This window comes from Crinia signifera, chromosome 7 (assembly GCF_055691185.1).
Source record: "Crinia signifera chromosome 7, ASM5569118v1, whole genome shotgun sequence".
Classification (NCBI taxonomy): domain Eukaryota; kingdom Metazoa; phylum Chordata; class Amphibia; order Anura; family Myobatrachidae; genus Crinia; species Crinia signifera.
In genome coordinates this window covers 181323917-181339571 of record NC_139223.1, presented here as the reverse complement: position 1 = coordinate 181339571, position 15655 = coordinate 181323917, and the positions used below count along the sequence as shown (strand labels likewise).

The following is a 15655-nucleotide window of genomic DNA, read 5'->3' as shown; positions in this document are numbered from 1 at the left end:
GCATAACAAGCTACCGGCAGTGTCCAAATTAGCACTGATAATCAAGGATGATTTCCTTTATTATCCTGCTAAGTGGAGAGCAGGCAGCCCCCCCCCTCGGTCCTCTCCACGCCTGCCCTCCCCTATTTACTTACCCTGGCTCCTGTCTCTGCCAGCCAGGGTCACCTCACCTCGTTAACTTGCTGTAATCAGGACCTCATGGCTGGCTGTGATCTCCACTCTCTGGTCCAAGGGCCAGCTCTTGTCTGGGTGTTGCGTTTAACCCTGTGCACTTGACCGCTCAGCGATTCGACGTCTCCTGCCTGCGATGCTGGGTAGAGAGGATAGGCTGTTGCTTTTCTTACCTTCTAACTGCCATACATCACCTATGTAGTCCCACCATTGAGTCTTGTACCCCACATAGACTCTCTAGGTTCTTGCCCGTCACCTCCTCACCCACCTGTCTCTTCTTTCCTCCCGGCACTTACTGTCTCTCCTCTCCCCCCTCTCTCTCTCTCTCTCTCTCTCTCTCTCTCGCTGGCTCAGCCTCAAACTGATAAATGGTGAGTGGAGGGCCCTGTGGTCTCTCAGCTGAGTAATAGAGGCAGGAATTTCATTTTGCAACTGGCTGATTTAATGATCCGAAGGGTAATTAATAGGCTGATTATCTTAATGTTAAATATGTCCGGCAGCAATTACTCTGACCTCCTGCGTGTCAAGGTCCAGGCCTGGCTCCTCTTTCAATTAAGTTCTCTGGGGCTTAATGATATGAATAAGCTCCCCAGCTCTGGCACTGCAGCTGCCCAGACCGCGAGAAGCTGCCGGGCTCGTGGGGAGCTTTTAATCAGAGCGTTCTCCCCCTTCCCCCTCCACGGACCATCAAATTTAACAATTAGAACAAGGGCAGTTTAACTTTCTTCTCTGCCAGTTTGCTGGTCCCAATCACTCCTCTCATATTGTGTTGGCTCGCACAGTCTCACACAACTTCGCTCTACGCCGGAGACCGTCTCGTCGCTTTTATTCCCTTTCCGCAGTTACACGTAAAACACTACACATTGGGGGGGGGGTTTCAATTATTTATTCTCCATGTCCCCCCTTCTTTGACTTTGTTTCCCCGTTTCGGCTTGCGTGGAGTTGTCTCTCCGTGAACTGTCTCTGTCTCTCTTTCCAAGTGTCTGTCTCGCTGCCGTTTTCTCCTCCAGATTCTATTTGTCTTTCCTCCTCTCTCTCCTCTTCTCCAGGGTACGTTCTCGCAGCTCCGAGCTGCCGCGTCTCTCCCGATATTAATTATCTTGTGAGTGCCGCTGTTTTTCCGTTTGACAGGCTTAATTAATTGGCAGCAGCGGCCGAAAATGACAGGGCCACTAATTGCAACTCAAGGTGTATTAGAGTCAGACGGGCTGTGCCGGAACAGCGTGCCCCCGTTGCCGTGCTGAAACTAGGAAGCGCTGCCTGTGCCCGTTTGTCATGCATGTTGGCGTGATTTCATGTGATTGTTGCCCGTGTGCTTGTAGCGCGGATCAGACATTTTGCTGCCAATAAAGTTGGGACAGCTGGGATTGTCTAGGGGCAGCAGATGCTACGGGTGCGGGGAGGGGGACGCACAGACTCGGGAAGGGGTGTTAACCCTTTGGTGGCACCGATACGCCAGGCGAGGGGGTAGAGGGTAAATCCTCGAACCGAGTATATAGAAAAGGCTGGCTTTTGTTAGGGGTCAGCTGACTTTCCCCTGCGAGTAAGTACATCCAACCATAATCCACACTTAGTGCAGCCTGATACCTCAATTGTAATACGCAACGCAGAATAAGCAATTTTGGGGCGTAAATTGGGGCCTCCGCTCATTAGATGGCGGCAGACACGGCCTCTGTATATAAAATAGCGGCAGGCGCAGCCTCTGTATATAAGATGGCGGCATGCACGGCCTCTGTATATAAAATAGCGGCAGGCGCAGCCTCCGTATATAAGATGGCGGCATGCACGGCCTCTGTATATAAGATGACGTCAGACACGGCCTCTGTATTTAAGATGACGGCAGACACGGCCTCTGTATATAAGATGACGGCAGACATGGCCTCTGTATATTAGATGGCTGCAGACACGGCCTCTGTATATAAGATGACGGCAGACACGGCCTCTGTATATAAGATGACGGCAGACACGGCCTCTGTATATAAGATGACGGCAGACACGGCCTCGGTATATTAGATGGCTGCAGACACGGCCTCGGTATATTAGATGGCTGCAGACACGGCCTCAGTATATTAGATGGCTGCAGACACGGCCTCAGTATATAAGATGACGGCAGACACGGCCTCAGTATATTAGATGGCTGCAGACACGGCCTCTATATATTTGATGGCTGCAGACATGGTCTCTGTGTATTTGATGGCTGCAGACACGGCCTCAGTATATTAGATGGTGGAAGACACGGTCTCTGTATATTAGATGGCGGCAGACACGGCCTCGGTATATTAGATGGCTGCAGACACGGCCTCTGTATATTTGATGGCTGCAGACACGGTCTCAGTATATTTGATGGCAGAAGACGTAGCCTCTGTACATTAGATGTCGGCAGACAGGAACTTGGTATTTAAGATTTGTGCAGACACAGCCTCGGTATTTAAGATGACGTCAGACACGGCCTTTGTATAGTAGATTGCAGCATACACGGGCTCCGTAAAGTAGATGGCGGCAGACACGGTCTCCGTATATTAGATGGCGGCAGACACGGCCTCCGTATATTAGATGGCGGCAGACACGGCCTCCGTATATTAGATGGCGGCAGACACGGCCTCCGTATATTAGATGGCGGCAGACACGGCCTCCGTATATTAGATGTCGGCAGACAAGGCCTCCGTATATTAGATGGCGGCAGACACGGCCTCCGTATATCAGATGGCGGCAGACACGGTCTCCGTATATTAGATGTCGGCAGACAAGGCCTCCGTATATTAGATGGCGGCAGACACGGCCTCCGTATATTAGATGGCGGCAGACACGGCCTCCGTATATTAGATGGCGGCAGACACGGCCTCCGTATATTAGATGGCGGCAGACACGGCCTCCGTATATTAGATGGCGGCAGACACGGGCTCCGTATAGTAGATGGCGGCAGGCACGGCCTCCGTATATCAGATGGCGGCAGGCACGGCCTCCGTATAGTAGATGGCGGCAGACACGGCCTCCGTATATTAGATGGCGGCAGACACGGCCTCCGTATATTAGATGGCGGCAGGCACGGCCTGCATATATCAGATGGCGGCAGGCACGGCCTCCGTATATCAGATGGCGGCAGGCACGGCCTCCGTATATCAGATGGCGGCAGGCACGGCCTCCGTATATCAGATGGCGGCAGGCACGGCCTCCGTATATCAGATGGCGGCAGACACGGCCTCCGTATATCAGATGGCGGCAGACACGGCCTCCGTATATCAGATGGCGGCAGGCACGGCCTCCGTATATTAGATGGCGGCAGGCACGGCCTCTGTATATTAGATGGCGGCAGACACGGCCTCTGTATATTAGATGGCGGCAGACACAGCAGGCCTTTGGACTGTGGAGTACTTTATAGGGCACCAGCAGCTGAGGAAATGAGAAATCCTTTATTTCTTGCCTGTGCCCTCAGGAACACTTGTAAGTAGGCTTAGCATGCCCACCTAGGCTCTCCACTACCTATTTTGTTTTACTAGACTCTATATCACGTGGCACAGTATGCCAGCCATTCCTCTCAGTGGGAGATTGATTGCAATTTTCACCTTGATTAATTCCAGCACAGTGTCCGTAATGAGAAAGCCCCTACGTGCGAGAAGACTTGTAACGTACAGTACTCTGGGGCACTTAACTCCTCACCTCTTGCACAATAATGCAATGTTTTCACTGCTATCCGATTATTACACCCGACACACTTATTCCTGGCACAATGCAATACCCACCAGCAAATCTACACTCACCTAGAGTACGGGGAGATGTATCAAGCCTTGGAGAAAAAGATAATACAGGTTGAGTATCCCGTATCCGTTATCCGAATTATTCCGAAAACCATACATTCCAGAAAGTGAAAAAAAAAATATTTTTTTTGCTAAAAACTCATTGGGGACATTTGTAACAGCACTACTGGTGACATGATATGTAACTGGCACTATATATGTGCAAGAAAATGATTGCTTGGCATTCAAATTCAATATCTGAGATAGTACACAAATTTTGTTTCATGTTTTGAAACCTTGTTTTTTGAACAAATAAAATATATTTGTGTGTATTTTATGTGTTTATACAGCATACATGCAAGATACTTCAAAATACATCATTGAAATATTAAAATATTCCGAAATACGGAATAATCCGTTATCCAAAATTCTCCTGGTCCCGAGCATTTTGGATACGGGATACTCAACCTGTAGTACCAACCAATCAGCTACTTTCATTTTTCAAGCACAGCCTGTAACATGACAGCTGGTAGGCTGACTGGTTGGCACTGTATCTCTGTCCACTTTATCTCTCTCCAAGCTTTGATAAATCCCCCCCTTTGTGTTTAGACTGTTTCCTATACCATTGGCTTAGGACACATCTGTGTTTCAGTGCTAGTGTGGATGCGTGGCGGAATTGTCACTTATAGGGGAACAAGGCTAAAGACAGCCAAACACAATCCTCTCCTGCTGTCCGGCTCAAGTGACAGGATCGCTTTCCAATTTGGTGACACATATGGCTGCCTGAATTGGACATCTGGCTGTTCAGCGCCCGGGCTGATCACACGCAGAGGTCTGCAGCTGCATTTGGAAGACGATTACACAGCGTCCTCCGTCAGCCACATCCCTGCCCGGGAAGGGTCAGACTGATTTCTGTTGGATGGTGCTCTGTCCGCACACACAGAGCGACATAGCATATTACTCCTCTGGGCTCCATTACAAGCTACATTTCATGGGATAGGCGGGAGAGCCGTGGAAGGGACTGGGTGTATGCAGCTTGCCGTATTGAACTTCTGTAATGGGACTAACCAATGATGAAAAGGGGACTGCTGCAACGCCACCCCCCCCCCCCCCCCATCCCTCTATACAGAATACACCATGCCAGAATCCAGTTAATGTGAGAATAACAGCAGCTCAGCAGCTACCTGCGGCTGCTCACCTTTATGGGGTGCACAGGAAATGTGCCCACATTTGGGTCTATGAGGTTGCTGGTGGCACGTCTCGGTGCAGTGTGCCTATTTTACCAGGATGCGTTCACTTTCGGTACAGCACCTGACTCCGAATCAGGTCCTGTGCGTTGAATATTAAGGGCCCATGTAATACATTTTTTTTTATGGACGTTAAAACTCTTTCGTGACAAATAGTGCTCGAGCCAGTCAGCTCCTAACTGTCATTTTTCTAACACGTGGCATTTGGGAGCTGATTGGCTGGAGTGCCACTTATCAAAACGAGTTTTATCATTCACAACGAATGTTGAACGGGCCCCTTAGTTCGGAAATGTTAGAGAATGTGCTTCCCGAAAACCACAGCAGTGGCCCCCATCAGTCACTGCAAATAAACTGCTGCTACGCAAAGGATGTCGAAGTAATACAGAGCGGCTTCGGCTATAAACGGCGATGACTCAATTTAATAATCTTTGTATAGACCAAAATAAATGCGGTGGCAAGAAAAAAACAAGTCGAAAATCAAATGTGAACTTTGTGCGGCCCATTTATTTCTCTGTCTGGAAAGTGACCGATTAAATCTGCTGCTGAATTTTTCAGCGAGTGAAGAAGGAGCCCCCAGGTGGCGGCTCTGTGTACTGCACGCAGTGTACATTCCATAGATGATCCCGTAGTGAGAGAGTGGGCTTTGTATCCTGATTCTTCCTCCCTTCTCCCTGATAATCGCTCCTACCGCAATTCACAGATGGTATCCTGGGCATTTTATACCAAGCTGTTGTGAAGAACAGCAGCTTGGTATAGACCGTGTCTGGGTGGACATTTGACAAATTGATCGGCACAAGGTCAGCACAATAGACTGACATGGAAAAAAGTTGACATGCGGTTTTCACGTTTTTGTTGTCAATGTCCGCATCTGGAAATATGGGCCCCCGATTCATGTAGCGCATGGCTTGCTGCGCTCGGCAAACTTTACCGTTCCCACTATACTAGTCCACGTGGATCATAGAGCATGAAACAGTCCAAAGAAAGAAGAAGAAAACTGTGAAAAACTCACATAATAAAATAAATACCAAATCTAAAAACCATTTCTGTATTGCCCTAAAAAAAGATTGTCTGTTATTGAGGTTGTAGCCCCTTCCTTGTCTCTGGTTTAGGGTTTAGTACACTTATTGAGGAATTAGGTCATGAAGGGGTTAATGTAAATGCCATGCGGTGGCTGTCCTCTGACCATGTGTTATAGACCCCAGCCTGTGCCTCAAACCCCCCCCCCCCCCCCCCACCTTTGTCCCCTTCTCCCGTAAGAAGGGGCTGCAAGTCCAGTGTAGCCGCAATGTCTGATATAATTGGATTCTGCATTCTAATCCATCTGTAAAGTATGCGCTGATTAAATTAGCCTAATAGATATTATTTCTTACATGACTGCATAATTTTGTCCTGATTGGTTCTACGCTTTGCTAACGAGCTGCCCAATTTCCTGCGCTCTCCTTCTCCCTCTCTCTCTCTCTCTGCCGCTCTCCGTAATGCCGCAGAGATTCCTCGCAGCCTCCCACACTGCTGGGGACGATCGAGGGGGGGGGGGCTGGGATAGAAGAATAAAAGTCGGGAAAAAACACCCCCCATTTCCCCAGATAGGTAAGAGTGCAAATAAGTCTTTGCAAAGTAGTAGGCAAATGGATCAGCCAGCCGAGAGAAATAAAGGCGTTTAATCTAAATTATATTATGTGAGCTTGCCCAGCTCTTCTATATATATATATATATATATATATATATATATATATATATATATATATACATACACATACACGTATATCACGTATATATATATAAAGCCATGTTTCTTAGTCTCGATACTCAAGGCACATTTACAGTTCAGCATATCGCAGATGATTATACCACACCGCACACCCTGCACCCATGTTCTTCAATACACACACACCCCTTCCTCTCTTGCCCTGAATACAGTATCTGTATGCGCTTGCAGTCTTCAGCAAGTCGTGCAGTAGATGGATTAATGGTACATTAGGTGCTGGCTACCTGCGCCGGGGGACTGCGTGTGCTGGGACTTTAACCGCGGCGGTTCCAGGGGAGGGGTTGTACCTCACAACAGTTCGAAATTCAAATAGGGGAGCCACACCCACTGCTAGTGAGTCAGTTTGGAATGGCAGTTGGTGGCAGTGGGTGAGGCCCTGCCTTTGGAGCCTCCCCTGGTAATATACTTCAACAGCAAGAGTTTGGCCAAACCTGTTATTATTTTGCTGTACAGTTTTAGTACAGCTCGAGTACGTTGTGATTTTACTTTGACTAAAAACCATCACAGCAGCAAAAGCAATATAAAGGCCAATAATACATTTATTTTTATTTATTTAAAAAAAAAAGTACATATATATATATATATATATATATATGTCCTAATTCTGCATCCATATTCTAATCTCTCATCTGTGTTTCCATTTGTTATCCCTATTGGATTGCTGCAGCTGTGGCTCAGGGTAACGGCTGCCTTGCTGACAGTGATATACGCCGCTTTACGGCTGACACTGTACAGTCGCGGCCTCCGCCTGTGTCGCGCGTGGCCCTGTAGTGTGCCGGGCGCCAGTCTCTGATCTGTGTCAGAGGACCCCGACCATCACATAATAAGGCTAATAGATTGCCTTTATTTTATCATCAATGCCTCTGCTGTTCTCTCAGCTCCATAAAACATTCCGCAGGTTGGCAAAACACTGATTCTATTGATCAGGCACCTCTGGGATATTTATGTGCAGAGCGCTGATAGTACATAAATCCACAGCAGCCTCCCCGTGTGCTCTGTAAGTGGTGAGCTGCGGAGTGCTGCAGGGCAGCAGCCGCGCATCGATACAGCACAGACGCTGGACTACTCTTATACATATAACAAATCACTCTACTTATTACAGCTGCTCCTGATCATGCACATCCCATCTGTAACTGTGTCATATATCCGCAAGCTTTCCACATGTGTATGTGTGAGCATTTGTAGTGAGATAAATCTATACGCACTTACGTGTGTGTGTATGTATATATATATATAGAGAGAGAGAGAGTCTGCGTGCCTTAACTTCCCCCACTCACTCTGACATCTCATCCTCAATGTCTGTATCGGCGCCGTGCCCTTGGGTTCTGCCCTCACTACTTATCAGAGCATTAGAACAGCTGGTGCGGCAGTGTCTTGAAAATGATAGAACGGATCTGACTTTTGCTATGGACCAAATCAACTTTTTTCATTTTTAAAACGAAGCACAGTGTGGTCTGTATTTCAGCTGTGATGCAGACCAAACCTGTGCTAGATGCACCACAGCAGAGAGTGACACCCCAGGCAGGGAAGAGGAACTGCAGGGCTTTTGAAAGATGCAGGGTGGTAGAATGAACACTAGATGTAATGACTGAGCAGCCCCTGCCCGTGCCGTGCGGATCCACCTTCCATCCAGGGCTATTTTTGTACAGGCTCCAGCAGGAACTGAGGCCCTTATTCTAGTTCACTCTTTCAGACAAAATATTTCTTAGATGGACAAAACCATGTGCACTGCAGGTGAGGCAGGTGTAAAACCCCACCCAAATCTAATTATCTCTGCACAGGTAACACCTGCCTCACCTGCAGTGCACATGGTTTTGTCCATCTAAGAAATATTTTGTCTGAAAGAGTGAACTAGAATAAGGGCCTCAGTTCCTGCTGGATCCTGCACAAAAATAGCCCTGGGGGTGAGGATGGCCCTTCCTACCATTAATGGGCCATTAGTGTTGACCTGCTTGTCTAAAGAAATGACCATCCTAATCCAAGTCGTCCCTTTGCCATAAGCGTGGTGACAGATGATTTATCGGCCTATAATCCTGCATCCGCTTTTCAGTACTCCATTGCTTTCTGTACATCTGACTGGATCCGGGTGATGTATCAGTGCCATTTGTCTGATAGCCTGTTCTTCTTGGTCCTCATCGGAGCGCCGTTCTGACTTCCAAACACACCTAACTTACACAATGCCTTACATGATTGTTACATGTCATCATCCATGTGAAGCTGGCCCCCGCAGCAACATAGTAACACGGACCCATGTAACTCCGAGGGAGTCCCGCCTTTATATATTACTGGACTGCTGATATGGACGTCGCTTGTGGCTTTATGTGCTTCAGTGCTGAACTTTGCAACAATCATCTGTATAGTGTCCGTGAGACTCCGAAACACTGCCATCTTCTGGCAGAGAGTGAAACTACATCTCTTTCTCACACATGCACAAACAGAAGGTAGCAGACTAGCTTTCAAAGCTTTTGCTTCTAGCAGGCTTACAAGTTACTTATGCAGAAATATATATACACATATATATATATATATATATATATATATATATATACACACACACACACACACACACACACACACACACACACACACATATAATAAAACACATAGAGGAAAGGAGATGTTTTCCCAGGACTTCATTTTAGAAAGAAAAGCAGTTAGTTTCAAACATTTCACTTTATTTTGAAAACCTTTTATCCCTGATGAAAGTTTAGATAATAAACTGAAATGTTGGGGAAAAAAAATATATATATATATATGTATATATTTATATATGATCATGTACTTTCCTGCTGCTTACTGTAGCATGTAGACTCTCACCATTGCTATCCCTTCTCTGCTGCTTCCTCCATCCTTAGCAACCCAGCCCAGTGCAGAAAGCATGCGGCCCCCAGCCAGCCATCTGCTAAAGCACTTCCTGTGTCTCCCCCTGCAGAGAGAGATTCCCCCCTTACATTGTCTCCGACTCCTCTTTCCCCGGTTCCTGTGTTCTGTAGGCAGGATGGCACTGGGACCACATTCCTTGCAGCTAGGACCCCCACCCCCTTCCTAGCCGCAGGTGATGTGCTTACCTACAGAGGCAGCATTAACCCTGACAAGCTTTATTTCCCTACATTTGGGATTCTTGTAATTATATAATAAAATCTTGTTGAACAAACTGGTAATAAAGGAACGGATTCCTTCATAAATGTATAGAGCTCATTTGCTGCATAAATAAGTATCCAGTGTGTTCCAACAAGTATCGCCCGCTGCAAGCTGCCACTTTCAGGCAACGTAGGTTGGCCGATTGTCACATTAGCGGTTGGCAGGTTGTCCCATCTGGTGCCCAAATTGGAGATAAAACACATGGGGGCAGTACGGATGGTGTAATGGTTACATTACTACCTCACAGCGCAGAGGTCATGGGTTCAATACCCACCATGTGTTATATATACGGGGCAGTACGGATGGTGTAATGTTATAGCATTACTGCCTCACAGCACTGAGGTCATGGGTCCCCACCATGTGTTATATATACGGGGCAGTACGGACGGTGTAATGGTTACATTACTGCCTCACAGCGCAGAGGTCATGGGTTCTATCCCCACCATGTGTTATATATACGGGGCAGTACGGACGGTGTAATGGTTAGCATTACTGCCTCACAGCACTGAGGTCATGGGTTCTATTCCCACTATGTGTTATATATACGGGGCAGTACGGATGGTGTAATGGTTACATTACTACCTCACAGCGCAGAGGTCATGGGTTCTATTCCCACCATGTGTTATATATACGGGGCAGTACGGATGGTGTAATGGTTAGCATTACTGCTTCACAGCACTGAGGTCATGGGTTCTATTCCCACCATGGCCCTAACTGTGCAGTTTGTATATTCTCCCTGTACTTGCGTGGGTTTCCTCCGGGTACTCTGGTTTTTCTCCCACAATCCAAAAATATACTGGTAGGTTAATTGGCTCCCAAAAAATTAACCCTGCACAGTTAGGGCCATGGTGGGAATCGAACATATGACCTCAGTGCTATGAGGTCCAGCACCATCAGTACTGCCCAGACAAGTGAAGATTATTGCTCATACAACCAATCACATACTACTGTCGTTTTCGTGTGTATGTTGTACATCTATATTATGCTAGCTGGTTGCTAATTTTTTGTTCTTTTATTTTTTTAGTAAAAAAGTAATCAGGTCAGTTTTAACAATAAGAGATATTCCTGTTACCACTTGTTACGAATGATAAATGGTTCTTCAGCCAATCAGCTCCTATCATTTATGTGTTTAGAAAATGACAGGAGCTGATTGGGTGAAGCGCCATTTAACATTCGGAATGAGTGCCAGCCGAGAAATATCACTCGTTAAATCTGCCCTATAATTGTTTTAATGGAGTCCTCATATTTTACTGCCCTGCGCAGTCTATTGGCCGAGATAGTGGTCTCATTATAACCCCCCTCTCCTTCATGGATGCAGAAGTGTACAATGAGAGAGAGGCACAATAAAGGCTACTATCGGGGACAACCGTAAGGTGGTTCTACCCTGGGGATGCGTCATATCTTTGTATAGACTTGTAGGTTCCTAATCAGGTAAGGTCTGCTTTGCTGTATGCAAATGCTCAGCCTACCTGGGCCAATCACAGGCGATGAGGCGGAGACCCATTCACCTAACTCAGGTAGAAGTATGAACAACAAAACACATGTGTGAGGCTTTGATGGTGGCTTTTGGAAGGCCCCCTGTAATATATCCCCAGCTCCCTTGTGATGTGCTAACAGCTCATTGTGATCCCTGCCAGGGAAGATGTGGGGTCGTTACAGGGGCGCCCTGCATGTACAGGAAACCATGTAAAGCTAATCCAGATTTACTCTCTGAGGAAGCTGTTTACACAGAGGGATTAGAAACGGCTTAAAATTAACCCGACACTAGATTACCTCCAAGAGTGTAAACACAGCCAGGGGCCCTGACACGGAGCCCTTCCCTCCTCATCAGGGGTCCCCTAATAACAGAGAGAGGGATTAGACCACTGGCCACTTACAACAGAATTGAGTCTATTCAATACTGGGGAAGGCAGGCTGTCGTGCCCGAGCGCTGAGCATTCTGGGAGATGCAGGCACACTATTGGTCGGCGGTCAAAAAGGTTGACATGGTCAAAGGCTCGACACAGGCAATAGGTCGACATGAAAAGGAGCGACATTATTTTTTCATTTTTTTTTTCTCAAAATTCGGTTTTACATACTTAACTATCGGCACAAACACCATGAAAACCGAATGTCAACCTTTTTTTATGTAGACCTATCGCTTGTTGCAACCTTTTGACCATGTCAACCTTTTTCATGCGTCGGCCGTGTACGGCACCATATTTTGCAGCACTTTACAGGGACCAGGCCAGTCCATTCACGCCGTTCCCTTCACCAGCAGAGCTTACAATCTATATTCCCTGTCAGATGGACACGCATACACGCTAGGGTTAGTTTTTGTTGTCAGAAGACTAATAAGTTCCCAGTATGTTTGTAGAATGTGGGGTGATACCGATGCAAACATGGGAGAACATATAAACTCTACACACATAATGCATTGGTCTTGTGGCATTAGAGTTGGAGGCAGGAATGCTAACCACTATACCCTGCATTATAGACTGCATTCTCAGTGCCGCTGCCCCCTAGTGGACAAAATTGTGGGGGGAAGTGTGTATGAATTCATCATTTGCGGCAATGAGCCATGGGGATTCCTGTATTTTACTTCTAGGAAACTTTAACATGTAATTGTTTCTAAATGAATGTAATAATTGACGACTCCTATGAAGTTTCGTATTCAGATGTGTGTCCCATTGTGGGCTGTAAATAAATGCGTTCCGTGACATTTCCATTTTTTTCACGCTTCTTACAGAGAGGAAAAGGAACGCTGGATCCGTGGAAAGTATGAACAGAAACTGTTCCTGGCACCGCAGACCTGCCGGGACCAGCCCTTAGGGCAGCAACTACTGAGGGCGACGGCGGAGGAGGACCTGCGGACAGTAATCCTCCTCCTCGCACACGGCTCTCGAGAAGAAGTGAATGAGACCTGCGGCGAGGGGGACAGGCGCACCTCGTTGCATCTGGCATGTCGCAAGGGAAACGTGGTACTTGTGCAGCTGCTTATATGGGTGAGTAATGGGAGAACATCTCCTTCTAGTGAGTGTGTGGGGGTGTATGAGAGCAAGAGCCAACATGCCCAGCACTCATGCCGTACAGATTGCTGGCTAGTCTGGTGACAATTGGGCATTGCCATGTTTCACAGATCTACTTGTGTAGCTGAAACCACATATTATAAGCCAACTACCTCAGCTATAGTTGTGTATGGTGTAAAAATAAACTACAGGCAACTGTTTTGATAACTGCGCAAATCAATAAAGTTTTTATTTAAAAAAAAAAATGGAATTCTATGTAACATTTGAAACAATTTTGAGCGTTTTACTTTTATGGTAGAGAAAGTTTGTGGCGTGTGAACTTCAAGTCCCATCATGCCTTGCCACAGCTCTTCTATTAGGCAATACTAAAACTTTTGCAAGGCATGCTGGGATGTGTAGTTTCACAACAGCTGGAGGTGCCTTGTTTCGGTTCTTTAGTTTACACTAGGTCTCTGTTGTCTCTCCTTAGTACGGTGTTGATGTGATGGCGCGGGACTTCCATGGGAACACGGCACTTGCGTACGCCAAGCAAGCGGTGACCTCCGAGGTGCGGGATCTGCTGATGCAATACGGTTGCCCAGATGAACAGTTTGTGCTCATGGCCACACCGAACCTCTCCCGAAAAAACAATCGCAACAACAACAGCAACACCGGGGGCGGAGGAGGCCTGATGCCCACCTTAATCTAACACAAAAAGAATATTGTGGAAAGGAGACTCGAGAACCTCTCACCCCTCACACCGCAAGGGGGAGGAGTCAGGAATGACACCGGAGGGGAGGGTGGGGGGCGGCAAAGGCACCAAGTACAGGACGAGGGGAGAAGGGACTGAGCCTCTGCTCGCATTTAGGAGGCAGGAAGAACGACAAAGGAGGAAAGGAGGCAGAAAGCTGTCAGTTATGTGCACATTTCACCTCTACCCCAGCAGAACACTTAGGTTCTGCTCTCGTCTGACAAGCACTGCTCCACATAAATCACACGCAGGCACTGAGTTTGTCAGGTTTGAGGCTCCAATGATGCTATGTGTCAAATCACTTGGAGCTAATCTGTCCTCAGAGAATGCTGGCTTCATTACACTTGTATAGTTGAGTTCCCTCAGCCTGTACCGCTGTTTAATAGGACATGATTACTCATCATGTAGAAGTGAGCATATTAGCTGAGGAGGAAGCTCTCTCCACGCTCTACTGATTGCAGGGATGTGATTGCAATATTCTTACAAGAATCATATTAGGAGAGACATTCTGGGCCTCATCTTCAGACTCCTTGTCATAATCTCGCTGCGCTTTAAAATGTCTCTTCCTCTAAATGGACACAACCCCCCCAAACTAAAAAAAAAAAAATGTGGGAACAAAAAAAAAAATTATCCGGAGGGGAAAAAAAAACCGTTTGCAGGGTCAGTTTGGAGCGTCTTGTTTAATCGTCACCTTTAGATATATTAGGCGTTGTGAGGTAATTTTTTTTTTTATATATATATTTACGGATATTATTTATTTTACGGACAACACGCCAGCTGCCTGAGGTGCCCCAGCGGATGGGCACGGGTCCCGTAAAGCACACGCGTTGCTCCCATTTACTATAGTTTCAGTACATCTGGGTCACATCGTCTCGCTGATTTGCAAAAGGAAAAAAAAAGGGAGAGAGAGAAAATATCCTCATAATTGGAGTGGTTACATGGTTGAGTGCATTTATTTTTTTCCTTGAAGGCTTACATAAGAGTCACTAATTAGGAGTAGTTTTTGGACTGAGGGAAATGAAACATATTTTTACGGAGAGTGCTCAGCACGGAACACATACTGTAGAGAGAGGAGTACGTACAGCGCCGTGTAGGCCGTTTAGATCAGAGCGGAGTGCTGTTATGTGTACAGTGAGAAGGGATTGTGGGTAGTATAAAGAGGACTGTCCCCCTCTGTGTAGGTTACCAGTACAGGGAGAGCCCATTTCTGGTAGGCCCCGTCACATTCTTCTCCCTCTTCTATTCAGGTAAATGTGCATAAGTCACGGAATAGACTGTATAAAATATTTATTGTACCTACCTTTCCGCCAATGTGTCTTCCAAGTGTCTAATATGTTTCATTTAGTGATTATATTAATTAAAGTACATGGCCGCAGTAAGCACAGCACAATATATAGGGATAAATCCTGCACAATCCCAGGACAAGGTTTTATGTATCACACAAGTTTTGGGAGGTAACATTAGCTGTCCGTGCAGATTTGGTTCCCAGCTTAACCATGTGTCATTTTCTCCCAATCGCCTATTTATTTCCGACATGACCAAGTATCTCTCCGACAACTGTTGACCCCCAGACAAGTGTGTGTGAGGTCATTGTACCTGGAAGTAGAGGAGCAGAAGAGGCAGCTAGATGCCCTGTGACATCACCTGCTCAGGACATGACCTACGGGACAGCTTTGGCTGTTCTGCAACGGGGCCCAAACATGGGTTGCAAATAAAGAAGGGAACATTGGATTCAACTTTATTCACAACTTAACTTCCCAGCAGACATTTCAGGCACATGTGTTTTAATAGGAAGTAATGGTGTCCGTTCTGTCAGATGCATTATCACTGCATAAAGGAAAGGAAGAAGTAAAGACACT

The 15655-nt window shown here is 46.7% G+C and overlaps 1 protein-coding gene across 9 annotated transcripts in view; it reads left to right on the top strand.

Moving 5' to 3' along the window:
• AGAP1 (ArfGAP with GTPase domain, ankyrin repeat and PH domain 1) overlaps nt 1-15096 on the top strand; it is a 346471-nt gene extending 331375 nt beyond the window's left edge. For all 9 annotated transcript variants that reach the window (XM_083154566.1, XM_083154565.1, XM_083154567.1 and 6 more), the window contains 2 exons: nt 12787-13042; nt 13536-15096. In XM_083154566.1, the coding sequence (XP_083010692.1) occupies nt 12787-13042; nt 13536-13754 (475 nt within the window). In that variant the 3' untranslated portion in view covers nt 13755-15096. The remainder of the gene's footprint in view (nt 1-12786; nt 13043-13535) is intronic.
• Nucleotides 15097-15655: the final 559 nt, after the last annotated feature.